Source organism: Pleurodeles waltl, chromosome 8 (assembly GCF_031143425.1).
Source record: "Pleurodeles waltl isolate 20211129_DDA chromosome 8, aPleWal1.hap1.20221129, whole genome shotgun sequence".
Taxonomy (NCBI): Eukaryota; Metazoa; Chordata; class Amphibia; order Caudata; family Salamandridae; genus Pleurodeles; species Pleurodeles waltl.
In genome coordinates this window covers 419,603,867-419,623,529 of record NC_090447.1, presented here as the reverse complement: position 1 = coordinate 419,623,529, position 19,663 = coordinate 419,603,867, and the positions used below count along the sequence as shown (strand labels likewise).

The 19,663-nt window shown below is 43.3% G+C and overlaps 1 protein-coding gene across 4 annotated transcripts in view; it reads left to right on the top strand.

The window, feature by feature from the left end:
* HERC2 (HECT and RLD domain containing E3 ubiquitin protein ligase 2) overlaps nt 1-19,663 on the top strand; it is a 1,448,528-nt gene that overhangs the window by 97,116 nt on the left and 1,331,749 nt on the right. For all 4 annotated transcript variants that reach the window (XM_069204283.1, XM_069204284.1, XM_069204285.1 and 1 more), the window contains exons 5-6: nt 13,368-13,587; nt 18,302-18,402. In XM_069204283.1, the coding sequence (XP_069060384.1) occupies nt 13,368-13,587; nt 18,302-18,402 (321 nt within the window). The remainder of the gene's footprint in view (nt 1-13,367; nt 13,588-18,301; nt 18,403-19,663) is intronic.

Below are 19,663 nucleotides of genomic sequence, written 5' to 3'. Positions count from 1 at the left end.
GCTTACCCAGTCACTCTTTGTTGTACTTCAAAGACACCGCATTAAAAATAAATAACAATTTGGGCAATGTCATCATTTTGACCAGGTTAAGCCTCCCTAAAATAGTAAGGGGTGAATTCTCTCATGTCTTCATTAACCTGCAGGAGTCCCTCGAAACCTTCATGAATTTAATTTCTGCTGTTTTATCTAAATCTTGAGTTATCGTAATTCCCATATATTTTAACTCTGTCTTAATTGGAACACTCTCCACGTGCATATTCCAAACCATGACTTCAGTTTTTTCATTATTGAACACATACCCAGCAATTGCCCCAAATTCCTTCGTCTGTTCTTCCAGGGCTGGTAGTGTTTGCTTTAAATTTGTAGTATACACCATCAGATTGTCTGCGTACAAGGCAACATTCCTGCACCAATTCCCACATCTAAACGGGGCTATCATCTGCTCTCTAATTTTGCAGGCCAGGGGCTCTATGTACAGATTAAATAACAATGGGGATAATGGACACCCCTGCCTTGTTCCCATTCCAATTTTAAAAGAACGAGTTGGGGTACCATTAACTAGGACTCTTGCATCCGGGTCTGGATATATCTTTTGCAGTGCGCTTATAAACTTCCCTCCAGATTAAAAACTTCACAGAGGGTACTGAAATATGTCCAGTTAACCCTATGAAACGCCTTTGTGGTGTCTATCATTACTAAAGTTAGAGGTTCCTATTGAGCCTCTCAGACTCTGTGTCAGTTCATGCATGTGTCTATCTTTTAGAAACCCTTTTTGATCTTCCTGTATGAGTCTGCCTACAACTCCTCCCAGTCTGTCTGCCTGAACTTTTGTAAAAATGTTATAATCGCAATTTAACAAAGAAATCGGCCTATGTGAGTCACAATACTTGGGGTCTTTCCCTGGCTTTAAAATTAATGTGATGATAGCCTCCTTCCAAGAGGGAGGAAGCATACAGCTGTCTTCCTCAATATTATTGCACAGACCGTTATGGTTTTTGTTATGCTATCTCCTAAAATTCTATAGATTTCAAAGGGTAACCCATCAGGGCCTGGCGCTTTCCCTAGTTTCCCCGACTCTATGCCCTGCTCCACTTCGACCTGTGGTATCTGTTCATTCAGAACTTTGTAGTCCTCCTCACCCAAAGCTGTTAGACCACGATCCTTTAACCAGATCTTAATCATCCCTGGTGACACCTCTAGAATCTCTGTGTAAAGTTCCTTAAAATAATTCTGGAAGGATTCTCCAATCTCCTCATTACTCCTACAAATATCCCCAGATTTTTTGCTGTTAATGTCTATCACCTTAGTCCTAACCAAGTTCATCATTAATTTCCAGGCCAACAATTTCCCACAATTTTCCCCATACCCAAAATGTGCCACCCTATTTGCGTCATGTCTTATCTTGACTCTTATCTATTACGGCTTAAAGCTCATGCCGTAAATCTTAATGTAACTTACGCAATTTTTCAAATTCCCCTTCATCACAATACAGATGCATCAACTCTTGCTTTGCTTGTTGTATGCGCTCTTCCGCGACTGATTTCTTCTTTATATGCCTTCCTTTTAATGGAGGCTGCTCTTATCAGTCTACCTCTCAAAAAAGCCTTAAATGCATCCCATAGCTAGTAATGATGATCCTGCATTAAGGTTAAAAAATCCTATACATCTGCTCTCAATTCTGCTACAACATTCTCATCCAGTAATAGAGTTCTATCTAGAGTCCACCTACTCTGGGCTTCCCTCCCCTTCATTCGAATACTTTAACTGCCGAGTGATCAGATATGTGGGCCCCTACATGTGCTACTTTCTCAACATAATACCTCAAACTGCCATCTACTAGAACATAACCAATCCTAGATTGATATCTTTAATTTTTGTTGGTATATTTGCATCCCCGTTTTTGCCCCATCCGATCTCTCCATAAATTGTGCAGGCCCAACTGAGACATCATAGCTAATACTTGAGATCGCATCTTCTCATTAGTTTTCGATCTACCTGAGGATCTATTTAATTCATAGTTAAGCACTACATTGAAGTCTCCCATCCATATTACAGGATCAGGAAACTACAACAAATGCCGAAATAGATCTACCAAAGGCACAAGATCATCCTTATTAGGCCCATAATAGCCCACCAGAGTGAACGCACAGCCAAAAGCCAACAATTTTCCAATTACCCACCTACCTGCCTTATCCACTGGCCCACTCTGAAAAGAGATATTAGGATGTTTTTTAACTAGAATCGCATCCCCTTTACATCCCTCAGCCTTAGTGATGCTTGAAATCTGCTGTAGCCATCCACATGGTTTGACTAGCTTAATACATTCTTTGTTGGACAAATGTGTTTCTTTAAGAACTAACACGTTAGCTTGGGCATCTCTCAAGTATTGCATTAACCTTCTTTGCCTGTTCCTTGCCCTTAGACCATTAATGTTCCAAGCTAGGAGCCTCAATTCATTTACCCATGTCAACTATATTCTACCGTCAGGCCCGACTCAAGAAACCTCCTAAAAACCACCCATTGTTCTGCTGACTGAGGACACATTTTTGTTTTTTAATTTATCCCGCCATGCTCCCCACCCGGTGATTACCCGCCCCTCTACCAACTGACCCCAACCCAACACCACCCCAACCCCTAACTCCCTGAGAAAACTCACCCTACCTCCTTTCACCAGGCGAAAGCCACCTCAGGAGGTCCCCCACTGGACCTGTGCTTACCGGCTTCAAACAATCCCTTCTTACGTTAGCCGTGTTGGCCAACCTTTTCTAATATTTTAATCAGCTCGTCTACTTCTCTACAATCACTGAAATCATACATTTTGTTGTTAGCCATTCAAGGAAGTCAGGAATTTCAACTGGGCTGTAACTCCCAGCCCCTTCAAAACATCGATTCTTTTCCCCAACTCCCAATGTTTATTCAGTGTCATACTTGATAGATCTGATCTAATCTCAAAACGAGTTCCTTCAACCATTAGTGACTTCTTTTTCAACACAGCTGCTAAGATAGGCTCCATAATTGCATAGGTATGGAAACTGTCCAGTACTTTCCTTGGCTTATCTCAGTCCTCCCTGCAAGGTCATCGATCATTTTTTCCAAGGACCTCACATAGACTTCTTATCGCCTTCTGGTTAGTGTTCGAGGTCTCAAAACCACCCCTGACCTCCAAAGATAGGGCGTTTAATATTTCTGTAATGGATTGGTTGGGAGGCTCTTCTACCAAGCCCCACTCTTGTCCTTTCTTACCCTCTGATAACTATCAGTAAGGGATCTCAACCATTGGGCTTGTAGACCGGGGCCCTTGAGTCTACTGCTGGATGCCCCCATCCGACCTTGAAACCTCATCCATCTCTGGCCCCTGAGGATCAGCTAGCGAGCTATGACAGGAGGGTCTGCCACCTTTCATTTCCAACTCCCCCAAATCTGCATCTTCCAGGAGTTGAAACCTGTTGGGGCTATACTCAATTTGCGCAACTCTATTTACCCCCAAGCTCATACTGCCCCTTGGAGCAGCCTTTTCCATATGTGCGCCTTGTTGCACTAGCTCTCTCTCCTCCATATCTGAATAACTGGACAGAACTCTGAAGTATGTTTTTAGAGAAGGGGTAATCCTAAGCCTCTTGCTCAATAACCTCTCACCTTTCGAGTTAAAGGTAGTCTTATCACTACATCTGCCGTTGCCCCTAACTTAGTCCTTCTGACTACCAAGTTTAATAGTTTTACAGAGAGCCTCTCCCCCACCAGAAGCTGGTTTTCCTTTGGTCCCAGAAATCCCCTTGCCGCTTCTCAGAGTAAGCTGGTCCAGATTTATTCGCCCCTGCATCCCCTCCTTCCCTTTTATTACCATTCAGCCCCCTGGAGCCATATGTAATGATATTTCTAATTCATAATAATTTAGTAATGGTCCCAGGTTGAACAGTGGAAGAAACGGGGGAGCACATATTACCTTGTTTTTGTAACGCTGTTTCCAGTACAGGCCTCACCGCTTCTCTATTCTCTGATGCCCTTCTACCTCATGTGCTACCCCTGCCACTTCTCCCCCGGGAGGGAATTCTTGTGTCCGCCTCACTGCTGCGTTGGATCCCAAGCCCAGCTCAGGACCGGGGTCTGAGCGCAGCACGCCCCAGGCCCCCTCCTCGCTATGTCTCCTCCACTGCGGCTCGCCTTCTGACAGCCGACACCCGCACAAAGGTAAGTGTCATCTTGTCTTATAAATATTCCTCTGCTGTTTATGTTGCGTTCCGCTGCCCATTAACTCACCACTCTGTGCGTGGCCTACAACGCAGCCTAGCCGAGCCCAGTGAAGTCCTCCCGCGGCCCGCTCCTAGCCGGCTGCCGTGCTCTCCTTGTGAGCCCCTCCAGTGTCAGTATTTTATTAGGGGTTCTGTTTTTAATTGTAAAAAAAATGATGGTTTATTGAGTTAAATGTTTGTGTTTGTGGGTAAATGTTTTGCCAAAATAGACTAGCTGCTGTTGTGGGTTAGTTTGTTTATCTATTTTTTGGCTTGTTCTAAATTAGAAGTTAGTAGTGGTGTTGGGGAGTCATTATATTCTTCAGCAGGCTTATCTGGTTGGTGTTAGTTGTAGGTAAGGAGGTCTGTTCAAAGTGTTCTTTTGGTTGGTTGGCAGTGAAGTATTGGAAAAGACATGTGGTAATGCCTGCAGAGTGACAGCCATCTGTATTTTATTTGAGCTGTGTTGAATGTGCACAATGTACTGTTTAATGTTATGTTGCATGCTTTGTGTGTTGTTTTCTGTGGGTACGTTGATAACTGTGGCATATCTGTGCAGTGTTGGATGTGCGTACAATGTTAACGCTAATATACTGTCTGGAATGTATTCAAAAGTGTGTTGCTTTTTTAGGTCGTGCTTACAGACAACTTTAGTGAGTTGTAGTTGAAATCTGTTGTTTCTAATACAGTAGAACGTATTCGTATAGTTGGCTTTGGGGAAGCCCCTTGGTCTTGGTTGGTTGGTTTTCTTATAGCTTACTAATTTCTCTGCTTCTTATTCATTGGCTTTCTTCCCATTTCTTTCTTTGTCCCACCTCTGGAGCATTTCTTCTTTACTATGTTCTTTTCAGATGACTTGTTTTTCCACTGTTTGCATTTGGGGAACTATTTTTTAGTGTTTCTTTTAGTAGTCCATGTATGGGTATGAGTATGGGTAGTTTCTTGCTTGGTTCTTTTGAGTGCTGCTTCCTCCTTCCAAGCCCCCCTTTGCTGCCCCTATTGCTTCCCAGGCTCCACAGCTATCCCGCTGCTTCTCCTACTGGCTTTCTTTCTTTTACATTTTTACCCCCACTCTTCTATTGTCTTACTCACCTGCCGCTGTATACCTGCTTCTCTGTTGCTCCCCCTCACTGTTGCATTTTCTTTTTGTGATTTGTTTTTTGAGTGCCTGGCAGCTGCTATTTGCAATTGGTCTGCTTCTTTCTAAATGGCTCTTTCTGCTGAGCGATTATTCAAACAGCAGATTCCTCACCTTCTGAATTCTCTCAAGCAGGTGGTACCATCGAACTCTATGGTGATCTCTCTCCACCTGTGGAAGAGACAGTTTGGATCTGAAAATAGGCACCACCCCAGTGCAATTATGTCAGTTTCTATTTTTTTCTGTACCTTTTAATGTGGAGTTCTGCTTCCAGTTCTTTTGGTTTTTGCCAGTGTCACTTGAGCTTTTTTTCAGCAGTAAGACAGCATTCTAGAGAAATGTCACTTCCATAGACCTAAAACTGTGCTGCGCTTGCAGGAAGCACATGTTGGTCACAGATTTACACAAGTCTGTAAGTATCTAGGATCTAGATACCCTCAAAGTCATGCGACAAAGGCTTCCTGATGCACCTGAAGGTGAACATGGAGTGAGAGGCAAAGCTAAACATCAACAACCAAAAAAAATGCAAGGTAGGTTAGGAACCAAGCAGTGGATCAGACCTCACCAAGTCGTGGCCATGTTGCAGGTCCTAGCCCTTCTCCAGATTGCAGCCTTCCGGGAAGTCGAGAACTAAGTCGAGGAACAATTCTTACCACAAGAGCAAGAAGTCCAAGTGAGGTTTGTGCCCTTCTCGCAACTTCCACTCAGGGATATAAGTTGCACAGTTGGTACTCAAAGGACCTGTTTTTGCTGCCATCATCTAACTCCAAGCCTGATCCAAAACTGGGACCAGCACAGTTTAAGATTCCAGGGCTGTTGCTGACCCTGTAGCAGATTGAGGCCTCTAGGGAGGCCATGCTGCAACTTCATTCAATGATGGATCCCTCTGGAATGCCCTCTAAAATACTTCTGGGGCCCATGGAGATGCAGTGCCCCCAGTAGATCACCTGATCTTGGCTCTGACTGATTGATGGGGCCTCAAGCTCCCCCCCCCCACACCCTACGGACTGCCAGCTGTGCCTCCACTTCGGTGACTACATTGGATCTGACTCCGATACCAGTTGAGAATCTGGAATCATCAGGCTGCTCCAGTCCAATGTCTTGTAGTGAGATAACCAAGGTGCAACCCCCAGTTTTTGATGATTCCCCATCTGCCCCCCTCAATGCCAGTATTATCATAGGCTAGAAACCTTGTTCAGATCAGACTCTGACACAATTCAGATGCTCCAAAATATTCTGTACGATGATGGTGAAGAGGGGAACTGTTTGGTCCCTCACTCTCATTACACTGATGCTGCCCTATACTTAGATCTACAGATTGGAACTGGGTGAGACAAATCTGGACTTCCACTGAAGAGGGCCGTTTTCAAACTAGTAGTCTGCAAACTAACAGTAGTTTTGGACCTTTAGCTACCTACCTACATACCATAGAGAATAAGGCAAAACCTACTGACAGAAATCTTGCAGTCTGGTCTTGCAATGGCAGATCCCTTAATGCCTTTTAACAATGGAAACCTGCAAAGCAACTTGGTCTAACTTGTATTCAGCTTCCACTATAAGTCACTTTGGAGCTAGACGTCATAGACTTGCCACTGGAGATCCTGCTTTTTTGACTCCGTACCCAACTCCTGAGAGCTTGGTAGTTCAATGTCCTAGCAAAGTGAACACCAGCAAATTTTCTGCCACCTAAACTCAGAGTATCAAAAAATATTGTCACATTCAGGGAGATTTAGGAAGATTGTCTTTTCCACTAGCATGGCCCTGAGATCCCTGATTGCAGCTGGTCTGTTGTGATGTTACACACACATTTACTGTGGGATTTGTCCATTGAGTTTTAGCCACCATTCCTGACAGTTTCTCTCAAGCTATCCAAGTTGGGCAGGACACAGCAAAATATGTCTTGAGACTTGACACAGCAGACTCTGTAAGCTGGGCTTCCGTGTTGTAATAAGGCACCATGCTTGGTTGTGTGCCACCGGATTTTCTGGGGACATGCTGTTTGCTGGCTTCTGGCTGTTTGGACAGAAGGTTGATTCTGCATTGGAGCAATAAGATTAATAAATGATCATTATTCCAAGCTAACGTCTATAGAAGTAGAAGTCCTGATTTAAAGGCCTTCATTAAAAAGCACTTAGCAATCTGGATGTTTTCTCAAAAGTCAAAATAGAGAAATGGTCCCAGTTATGGATGCTTAGATAGCGAGCTATGGTGTAAAACATTTGGGTAGTGAAATCCAAGAACTGCTGCAGAATGCATTTATTGCTGTCTGGTCTATGGTTGTGGCTCGTCTCTGTTTGCTTAATTGGCTCTAGCGTGCCAACTGTGAATTCCCAGTGCGGAGAAGGAAGTGCATTCAAAGAGTGTATGTGCTAATTGAAAGAACTAAAATCTGCTAAAAAATAATTCAATAAAAACAATAGAAAAACACTTGAAACCATAATAAAGTTGCTGCCATAGATGAAGCTAAATCTCTAAGAGCAGCTTATTAAAATCCATTTTGCAAGAGATGGGCAATAGGACAGAAAAAAAAGTGGCTTGATTTGCTCAGCATCTGTGAGCAGATGGTTATGAGGAAATTATGGCAACGTGAAACATCCTTGCACTGGTGGTAAGATTGCTTCAGCACAATATTGCACCAGTAGAACCAGCATAGTTATGAGGAGTTCCATTTGAAGCAGCATCATTTTACAATGCAATTGTGAGGTCATAGGCCCGTTTTGAAGGTTCTTCAAGACCTTTAGAGGGAATGGTACTCTGAGTGAAATGGAGCACTGCCAGCATCTTTATTTAAATAGAATACTGTTTCCTGGGTCAATATTTTTACTCGATCATTTTCTTTGTGTGCTTATTCTGGTAGTCGCAGATAGTTGGCAAGGCTCCATTTTTAGCCCTGATTCATGAGAAAGGCTCTATCTCCCCCCCCCCCCCCCACCCCCCCTAACAGCAATCTAATCACTTTGTTAGATGTTGAAGCAAAATGCTTAGGCAAAACCCTTTTAGTAGGATTGAAAGTGTGGGTAAGGGTAAATAAGTTTTCTGGCCTTTTTAGGATAATTTGACATCCATATCCATTCTTACATAATGCATGGTGCACATGAATGGCTCCTCGCTGTATGGTTTATTGACTTTAGGACAGCATTTTATTGTCTGCACAGAGCGTATTGTGAACTAAATTGGTAGGTTGGGGCATACACACTGCATTATTTGGATTAATTATTTCTCTTTATACTGACACTGCCTACAGGTTGGGTTTGAGCCCTTTGTAGGGTGGGTATTCACAAACGGAAGACTAAATTATGGGTGTGTGCTTGCATTGCAGCTACTGAGAGACATTTGCGAACAGCACAGCTGTTCCTTCCTTTTCTGGGTGGCCAGGAAATTCCCACCATGCAGTACACAGGCATTAATGTCCTGTTCAATGCATGGTCATTTTCCTACTAAGGAAGCATAGTACTTTGGGACTTTATATGAGGACATCAAGCCCACAATTAACAGTGATAAAATAAATAATGTAATATTTGCCAGGAATACCATAAAAAGGCAGGTGAGCTTTTGATGAATGTAAATTAGAAGATGTCCAATCATATAAGTATCTAGCCGGCTGGCTGGGGAAATTGGGGCATGGGGTGGTAGTCCCCATCGATTGGCCTCCCTACAAACATAGGCTACTGTCTTAAATGCTTTGTTTTTAGGACACCCCGTATGGCTCCTCCACAGAACCTTTTCTGTTGGTAATGACAGCAAAATCAATGCGCGCAGTAAATGAATTGCTTTGCGCCTTTCCCGTCAAATGAATTTGGGTGGATTTAGTGTCATACATAATGACTGTTATTTGCGATTCTCAAGCAACAGTTAAACCACAGATCCGCCACAAATTCCTTTTATTGAGGAAAGAGTGAATTTGTGAAACAGGATATCTTAATTCTGCAAATAAATTAGAGCAGCTCAAGGTAGATCTTTGAAACAACTGCAGTGACATGAGATCTGGGGGACTATAGTTTGCCCCGGAAGGCGTTTTTTTGGTAAGAACATTGCATATGCTATTCTATGAAGATCCTGTGAGCCCTGGTTTTGCAGGCAAGGGCGTAGCGAAGCCCCTGGTATGGCAGCTTAAGCGGGGTCCCTGGCACAGATTAAATTGTTTTTCTGCCTTTCTTAACTTTCATCTCCGGCTTGCAGGTCGTTGCAAAGCAGATGGAAAGACCTATAAATTCTTGAAGAATGAATTACGGTGAACTGCGAGATGGGGAAGTGGGTGGAGGAATTCAAAAAAGCTCAAAATTGTAACAGGACGGAAAAGGAATGGTATGAATAGAATAGGTAAAATAAGTTAAAGGCAAATATAGTGAAATAGGTTGAAGGAAGGAAAGAAGAATGCAAATAAGAAAAGAAAGAAGAAAAGATAAAAGGAAGTAGAATGGAACATAGGCACAAAAAGAGAATGGAAAGAAGGCTAGAAGGACAGAAAGAAAAAAGAATGGAAAGGGAAAGGAATAGAACCTGTAAAAGGGGCAGGAAGAAGAACAAAGAAATAAAAACGGAATGAGAGAAAGAAAGGAAAGCAGAAAATAGAATAAATTAACGGAAAGAAAAAACAAGAGAGGATTGGAAGGACAGTGAAAGGAAATAAAGAATTAGGAAATGGGAGGAATTCAAGAAGAAATAGGGATAAGAGAAGGGGCTGAGGAAGGACTGGAGGATGATAAGAAAGGAAGGAACAAGAATGTGAGAATGGAACTAAGGGAAGATGGAAAGCAGGAAGGAAATTTAAACATGCATATACACAAGGAGGGAAAGCTCAAAAGACACCGAAAAGAAGAATCGACAAAACAAAAGAAAGATGGAAAAATGGAATGAGGAGAAGATAAAACGGAGGAGAGAAATAAATAGGAAGAATGAACGATGGAGAGGGGAAAAAGGAAAGAATAAATGAAAGAAAGAAGTCAGTGCTGTTAGTGCCATTTTTGGCCACATTCTGTTAAAAATGTGTTGTAAAATGTACCATTCTGAAGCTTTTTCCTCTGGGTAATAAATGCCCACTGGCTGCTTTATAGAAATGGTTGGGATCGTCACTTTGCAAGAGCATTTTGGGCCATATGTACGAACACATTTTCCCATTGACACAGAATGGGAAAAACCCTTTGATACATCTGGCCCGTTGTTTCATGTGGCTGAAAGTGGGAGTATTTTATTTTTCTGGCTACTCCATTGATTGCAGTGTCTTCCATTGGGGGGAAAAATAGTTATTCAGGCATAAAGTTGGTAGCTTCAGGCCTGATTACAAGTAGGACCGCCAGACTCTCGGTGGATGTCGGAGTTGTAACCAGCCATGGCAGCGCTGAATTCAGCACTGCCTTGCTGATTACAACCCCACTTTCTGCCAGCTTTTTTGTGGCAGGGACCCCACCATGAGAAGGCTGGCTGGAAGCCAGTGCCGGGGACCCAAGGGCACCAGTGCAGGGCCCCCCCGCCCAGCGCCTTTGCAGAAAGTGCAGACTCCAAGGGTGTTGGTCGGCCCCCTCTGTGCTGTGGTATAGGACTCGGATCCCTTAAGGGAGGTAGGGGTTTGGGGGCCACCGGTATGATGGTGGCATCCTCCCTACGGCATTGGTGGTCAGCTGGTATAACTGCCAATGTTGTAATGAGGCCCTTGCAAGTCTTTTTTTAATGTATAGTATGTAGAGGAAATTTATTTGGTTCCCTTATTAGTCCTGAGAGTGTTCATGTAGTGCATGACTATTTTGTTACAAGGGTAGCACGAGGTGACTTTGTGAGTTCATATTTATGCAGTGGTTTTGATAGACAGCTTCACTTGGTGGATGGCTACCAATGTTTTTTTAATTTCAGTCACCAGAGCTACCCTCAGTAACTTTACAAAGGTTTTAAATAAGGACGCAAATAAAATTATTATTAATGTTATTTAGTGCCCAAACTGTGAAAGTAGGTATAATGTTGTAAAAGGAGATTTAAGGGAAGAGTGTGGAATGGGCAACAAAATACCAGTCTTTCTGACTTTGTACACCTTAAAAAACCAACAGAGGGTTTCTGTACTGAAGATTCTCCTGAGCTCTGTTAAAATGCCACTACACCTGGTTGTTATCCACATAAGAATAAAACGACAGCTTCTCCCTCTCAACAAGTGAGTAGATGTTTACGCAAGTTCCCAAACTCGATGTATTAGATCTAGAATAAATGGGGAGAATTAACATACAGCTAGGTCAGTGATCTGGACAATGGGAAATAATGGATTCAACAGGATTCACTTTAGTAAGTATAACAGAAAAGTCAGGTCGATCAGAACTGACAATGTCCCTTAGTCCGTATAAATGATATCCTACGGTGATTGTGATTCTGTGTACCATCAGGATTGTTTTGCATGGCATTTTTGTTTGAAATGGTAGTTGCTGCTGCTAAATCAATAAATATAATTAAGAGTCCCGTTTTCACAATGGTTCATTCTCATGTGTTAATGTCTTTGACAAATAAGAGTGATGAAGTGTTACTCATTAGTATCTAATAGTTTCTAGTAATCTTTAAGTGGACTAAATCTACAGTGACCCCAGGAGTAGGACCAGAGCGTGCATGGAACACATTGTGACCCCAGTCTATCAAGTATGCTCCCACTCATCCCTGACCTGGGGGCATCTCACAGGGAAAAGGGATTAAAGCACCCGGGCCGTACACTTATAGCTCCAGCTCCTTTCCAGCTAGAAACCTTCATCCCTAGGTATTCTGAGACAGCACCTTGGATCACCTGAATGAACCTGTTTGCAAAATGGAGATTGCCCTCCCTCACTTTTTCCAACACAACTGAATCTCTTTAGGCTACCAAGATCCCCAGGGTGTGATATTAGGGGTGCTTAAAAACTTCATGTCAGTGTTTAAGGGCTAGTTACTGTGTACTGGATTATCCTACCCACTTATGCTAACTCAAAGAAGTGACCCAAACATGTTGTGCGTTTACTGCTCTCCTGGCTTTCTCCCACTGTCAGCATTCAAACATCCACACCACCTTTAGGCAATTGGGATTTGGGGTGGAGGGAAGCAAACTCTTGCCAGCTGGGCCAGCATTGTTTGGTATGCGGTAGGCTGGAGTTCCTTACGTGGTTTTGGAGTTGTTTATTCCTTGTTGTCTGATCCACACAGGGAAAACAGCCATGCGACGAACTGTGTGATTTTTCATGCCTATGCATGTAGTCTCTAACTCTGTTGGCTTATTGCTAAAATCTCACTGTTGGGTATATTTACAGCCTTTGAACGAGGCTCACAGTCCACTGCTCTTCAGACGCAAATTGGTGACCTGCAAAGCATTTAAAAAACATACTTTCTTCTTTGGATATACCACAGTCTTGTAAAGAGGAACCTTAACATATGAGAAGGATGTGAGGCACTAAGAAAGATGTGTCCACTTTCAAGTAGTATCTTTCCCGTTGACATAGGTCGCTCAATAAACATTTAATTTGGAGACAGATTCTTCCCATTTGGGCTGTTTTTTGTAATGATCAGTCATTCTACAGTCGCCGTATTAGTACTGGCAAGCGTGCAACTGATATTTGCCTAAACGTATTGTCCTCTTTGGAGCTCAGTTTGAACTAATGCCAGAAGTATATCCATGCTGATTGTAAAGTCCATTCTTTTTCCATTTGACCAGAAACACCACAATCTACGTGGATGTCTTCACCTCTGGTCTGAATTGAATCTGCTGGGTGGTATAACTGTGAATAAGTAATTGTTTTATTAGAGGGATCCTGGTGCATTGAGGCAATTAGGCTTATAGGTTGTGCTTTACAAAAGGGAATAAATAAACCTTGGTCTTTTTCATCTGTGCTTTACCGAATGTTTTAATGTGAACCTTCTCTGCTTGTTCTGGATGTGAACTTGGAGCTTGCAATTGCCTTGTCAACTAAATGGTTATGCATCGTCACTTCTTGTCTATATTAAATAGTATTAGATGTTTAACACGTGCTGATTCCCTGTTTGTATTTTACTGGTTCCTACAGATGTCAGTGAGCTGAAGGAGTGCCTCTATGTTTTGGTGAAAGAACAGCAGACCTTGGCTACTCAGACAGCTACTACTACACTTTCTGCACTAAGGCTGAAGCAGCGATTGGTGATCCTGGAGCGATACTTTATTGCACTAAGTAGAACTGTTTTTCAGGAGACTGTAAAAGTGAAGTGGAAAAGTAGCAGCCTACCTCTGACTATAGCAGACAAAAAATGGTAATTATTCTGATCATTTATTTGGGAAAAGAAATACTTAATAATAATTTTTTTGTTGAGAAAGGTTTTTTCCTACATAAAACAAAACTACAAAAGAACTTGCTCAGATCTTAATGTGCATTAAGGTATTAAACGACGAACATGTGACGATACCGTGCTATTTTATGTAATAAAAATAAATAGCAAATAATAACAAAAGATTGCATATTTTTCAGAAATCAGTAGGCCTAAACTCCCAATGGAATGACTGGTTAACGTTTTCCTGTTTTAAATAGAAGTTTATGCTATATTTTAGATTTTGTTTTATAGTGTAAGTAGCCTAGGTTGGCCACATTTCAAACCCTTTTGTGCCCAACCCTTGTTGTGCTGCCTAGATGTGCATATGTTTAGCCATTCATTGCAGCTCTTGCTCTTGGTGCAGGCTGTTCTCTACTCCTGTGCCACTGAACTACATACGGCCTGTGCAGTGTACAAAACTTAGTCTGAAGGTTAGTCTCTGCAAACCCCTGATGCCACCTAACTACTGGTGCATAGCTGTGAGTGTTGTAGCATAGTCTGTTGTGTGGCCTGTCTCTGAGCCACTCTAGGAGTCCTTGGGGTGTACTTGCCCCAACGTACTATGAACAGTTGTGTTGGTAGGGGCAAATTATATTTCCTATGTCTGTACTAAAAGTGGAGACTGATAACCAACAAGTGCAGAGGAGGACATTGTGAGATGTAAACATTGTAGCCTTTGTACAGCTTCATATTGCTCATTTAACAGATGTGTTCTGGTCAGGATCATTTCCAGTCAGAAATATGTTTTCAGGGTTTGGAGAAAAACAAAATAGATTGTTTTAAAGAAAAAAAAAAAGCTCTGGCTCTAGCTAAACAAATTGCATGTCTGTAGACCTGTATTCGGGTGCGCAAATCCCACAAGCAAAAAATTGGCACATTTCTTTTTCAGCTGTGGGGGGCTGTACCTGCCACCTCTAAAACATCCCTTATTCCCCGGAGTTGCTGGTTCACTTGAACCGCCCATATAACTCTGCTTTCGGGCTTTGGTGCTTGGCTTCCTATAATGGCAGTTGCAGCAAAAACTTTCAGTTGCTGCCTGCCAGTCAGATTTCCCATGTCCTCGAATCCTTTGAGGATCAGTGAATCCTGCTTTGGGCAAGGAGAAAAATTCCCACTTAAAATTTATGGTGGGGTTCTAAGATGCGGATGTGTGAAGGATCTGCTAATTAACAGTCCAGAGACAGAGAGAGTTAAGAGAGAGTTAAAGAGAGAGGTATAGATATGTGATACATAAGTACCTGGAAACTATTATACTAGTTGTAAGGAAATGCCTCCTTGGCATGGTTGCCCCCTGACTTTTTGCCTTTGCTGATGCTATGTTTACAATTGAAAGTGTGCTGAGGCCTGCTAACCAGGCCCCAGCACCAGTGTTCTTTCCCTAACCTGTACTTTTGTATCCACAATTGGCAGACCCTGGCATCCAGATAAGTCCCTTGTAACTGGTACTTCTAGTACCAAGGGCCCTGATGCCAAGGAAGGTCTCTAAGGGCTGCAGCATGTCTTATGCCTCCCTGGAGACCTCTCACTCAGCACAGACACACTGCTTGCCAGCTTGTGTGTGCTAGTAAGAACAAAACGAGTAAGTCGACATGGCACTCCCCTCAGGGTGCCATGCCAGCCTCTCACTGCCTATGCAAGTATAGGTCAGTCACCCCTCTAGCAGGCCTTACAGCCCTAAGGCAGGGTGCACTATACCATAGGTGAGGGTACCAGTGCATGAGCATGGTACCCCTACAGTGTCTAAACAAAACCTTAGACATTGTAAGTGCAGGGTAGCCATAAGAGTATATGGTCTGGGAGTCTGTCAAACACGAACTCCACAGCACCATAATGGCTACACTGAAAACTGGGAAGTTTGGTATCAAACTTCCCAGCACAATAAATGCCCACTGATGCCAGTGTACATTTTATTGCAAAATACACCCCAGAGGGCACCTTAGAGGTGCCCCCTGAAACTTAACCGACTGTCTGTGTAGGCTGACTAGTTCCAGCAGCCTGCCACACTAGAGACATGTTGCTGGCCCCATGGGGAGAGTGCCTTTGTCACTCTGAGGCCAGTAACAAAGCCTGCACTGGGTGGAGATGCTAACACCTCCCCCAGACAGGAGCTGTAACACCTGGCGGTGAGCCTCAAAGGCTCACCCCTTTGTCACAGCACCGCAGGACACTCCAGCTAGTGGAGTTGCCCGCCCCCTCCGGCCCGGCCCCCACTTTTGGCGGCAAGGCCGGAGAAAATAATGAGAATAACAAGGAGGAGTCACTGGCCAGTCAGGACAGCCCCTAAGGTGTCCTGAGCTGAGGTGACTCTAACTTTTAGAAATCCTCCATCTTGCAGATGGAGGATTCCCCCAATAGGGTTAGGATTGTGACCCCCTCCCCTTGGGAGGAGGCACAAAGAGGGTGTACCCACCCTCAGGGCTAGTAGCCATTGGCTACTAACCCCCCAGACCTAAACACGCCCTTAAATTTAGTATTTAAGGGCTACCCTGAACCCTAGAAAATTAGATTCCTGCAACAACAAGAAGAAGGACTGCCCAGCTGAAAACCCCTGCAGAGGAAGACCAGAAGACAACAACTGCCTTGGCTCCAGAAACTCACCGGCCTGTCTCCTGCCTTCCAAAGAACTCTGCTCCAGCGACGCCTTCCAAAGGGACCAGCGACCTCTGAATCTTCTGAGGACTGCCCTGCTTCGACGACGACAAGAAACTCCCGAGGACAGCGGACCTGCTCCAAAAAGACTGCAACTTTGTTTCAAGAAGCAGCTTTAAAGAACCCTGCAACTCCCCGCAAGAAGCGTGAGACTTGCAACACTGCACCCGGCGACCCCGACTCGGCTGGTGGAGAACCAACACCTCAGGGAGGACCCCCGGACTACTCTACGACTGCGAGTACCAAAACCTGTCCCCCCTGAGCCCCCACAGCGCCGCCTGCAGAGGGAATCCCGAGGCTTCCCCTGACCGCGACTCTCTGAAACCTAAGTCCCGACGCCTGGAAAAGACCCTGCACCCGCAGCCCCCAGGACCTGAAGGACCGGACTTTCACTGGAGAAGTGACCCCCAGGAGTCCCTCTCCCTTGCCCAAGTGGAGGTTTCCCCGAGGAAGCCCCCCCTTGCCTGCCTGCAGCGCTAAAGAGATCCCGAGATCTCTCATAGACTAACATTGAAAACCCGACGCTTGTTTCTACACTGCACCCGGCCGCCCCCGCGCTGCTGAGGGTGAAATTTCTGTGTGGACTTGTGTCCCCCCCGGTGCCCTACAAAACCCCCCTGGTCTGCCCTCCGAAGACGCGGGTACTTACCTGCAAGCAGACCGGAGCCGGGGCACCCCCTTCTCTCCATTCTAGCCTATGCGTTTTGGGCACCACTTTGAACTCTGCACCTGACCGGCCCTGAGCTGCTGGTGTGGTGACTTTGGGGTTGCTCTGAACCCCCAACGGTGGGCTACCTTGGACCAAGAACTGAACCCTGTAAGTGTCTTACTTACCTGGTAAAACTAACAAAAACTTACCTCCCCCAGGAACTGTGAAAATTGCACTGTGTCCACTTTTGAAATAGCTATTTGTCAATAACTTGAAAAGTATACATGCAATTGAAATGATTCAAAGTTCCTAATGTACTTACCTGCAATACCTTTCAAACAAGATATTACATGTTAAATTTGAACCTGTGGTTCTTAAAATAAACTAAGAAAATATATTTTTCTATACAAAACCTATTGGCTGGATTTGTCTCTGAGTGTGTGTACCTCATTTATTGTCTATGTGTATGTACAACAAATGCTTAACACTACTCCTTGGATAAGCCTACTGCTCGACCACACTACCACAAAATAGAGGTTTTTACCACTATTTTACCTCTAAGGGGAACCCTTGGACTCTGTGCATGCTATTCCTTACTTTGAAATAGCACATACAGAGCCAACTTCCTACACTAGTGATTCCTAGAAAGTCTGTGAGTCGTTTTTTACTTGCCATAGATAGGTTATTAAAAGTGCATAATTCAATAGCACTGTTCCTGTCAATGACTTTATTCTTTTTTATGTGTTTTTTTGTTTTTCATGTAAAAACAAACAACACATAACCTTTGTCAGAATGAACTATGTCCCTGGGTTAAGTCTGCCCCTCCTCTGCTATTGATCAATGTTTGATATTATTAAATGATGTACTTTGTAATAGTCTAGAGCTATGATTCCTCTGTAGTTGGAATTGACATGTATAATTTAGTGCATTCTTCGCAAATGTTATTATCCCTCCTGTCTTAGGCGTTCCGCCCATTGTCCCCTGATGTTTTTGGAACTTCTTTTGACATCTTCTATTCTCATAGTTTTCTGTGGTTATGCATCCATCAAGCTGAGTCTTTAACGTGTTCCCATGTTACAGTTATTTTTCTGCTGTCATTCAACTGAATGGTAAGGCACACTGGTTATGTAGATGTCATGGTAATGTGATAATAGAAGAATCCTGCATGTTTCTTTGGCCTCTTTATAATGTAAATATGTCATAGTTTTCATCTGGCAAAGTTCACATTTTGTGTGAATGAAGGGGAGGGTTCTATTCTTTCTACTCACTGCTTAGAGTAGAACATATTTCAAGTTACCCTGAAAAAAATTTGTTTTGAGTGAGTTTGGAACTACTCTAAATGTTATTGTTTTATTTTAGTACTCGGCCTGTAGGTAAAGGTGTTGAAGGACTTGCAAGGGTTGGATCCAGAGCCGCACTTTCATTTGCATTCGCATTCCTGCGCCGTGCTTGGCGGTCGGGTAAGACGTTTACCATACCTGCTCTTTTAACCAGTGTGTGATTGATTTAATTGGTTATGTCTGTTTTATACTTAATTGCATTTTTATACAATGGGCTATTTAAAATGATTGCTACAATTTAATCTAGGAACATATTTGATGGAGAAGGTTGAGTTTATGCTACATTCCACAATTACATTATTACCTCATTATAAAATGAGCACTGGATCCTCAAACTACACCAGGGACAACTAGTCACCTGTACTGCTACTTTAATGATTACCAAGATTAGGGCTCTCCTGGAAATTGCATTCTTCAAAACTGGCATCAAGGGGTAAGACAGTATTTTACCACACCTCTCCTTTCCATACCAACAATTTAGTAAGGTAGAGCCTTGTCTTTGACTATATGAGAACAGTAAAACCAAACTCCTCATAACAGGTGGATTGTAACATATGGGGATGGGGCAATTGTCCTGTTCAGTGGTGATCTTGTGTACAGATGGTATGTTGAAGTGACATGGTGGTTTCACTGTTACCATAAGCAAACAGGCAAGTTATAATTGAAGGGTCCAACACAGCAGAATTAGATGTTATGTATACATTTGGAAATGGAGGACTAAATATGTACATCCATTAAGGTAGAGAGGAGGAGCTGCAGTCTATTGCTGCATCTATTAATGAGGTCTGCAAGACTTTGGTCAGTGGTAAGAAGTTGGGTCTGACTGATAGTGGGTCTATTGAAGCTACACAGAGGTCACTTGGAACCCATAGGGTAGACTATTTGGTGACTCTTTAAACTATATGAGGGTCTCTTGGGATTGCTGAATGGGCCTGCCTATGGTCACTTTTTTACTGTATTGAGGGTCTTATATGAACCCATAGCTTTGAGGGCTATGTCATGTGCTTATATAAATTACGCCATCCTATGGCTTCTTCAGATATGATGGTGAACATAAGAAATAGGGAGGATGAATGGAAAAAGAAAGAAGAGAACATACTATAACATGTTATTGCTTGTACAAGACCTTTGCCGCAATGAGACTGTTTCAAAAAGCTGATCGTTCTAGACAGGGGAAGGAAAGAACCAGAAAAGGCACAAATGCAGCATTTTGTGTTAATTGTTTGCATGTATATTTAGTCATGCTGTCCTGAGTGTTACGAGGACTCTTAGAAGGGAAAGAGAGAACATGAGGCAAACGGGTAACATTTTGGTAGTTGCTTGTTACTTACAGATTGCAGACAGAATCTCTTCTAGTTGTAGCCTTCAAATGACTTGGAGG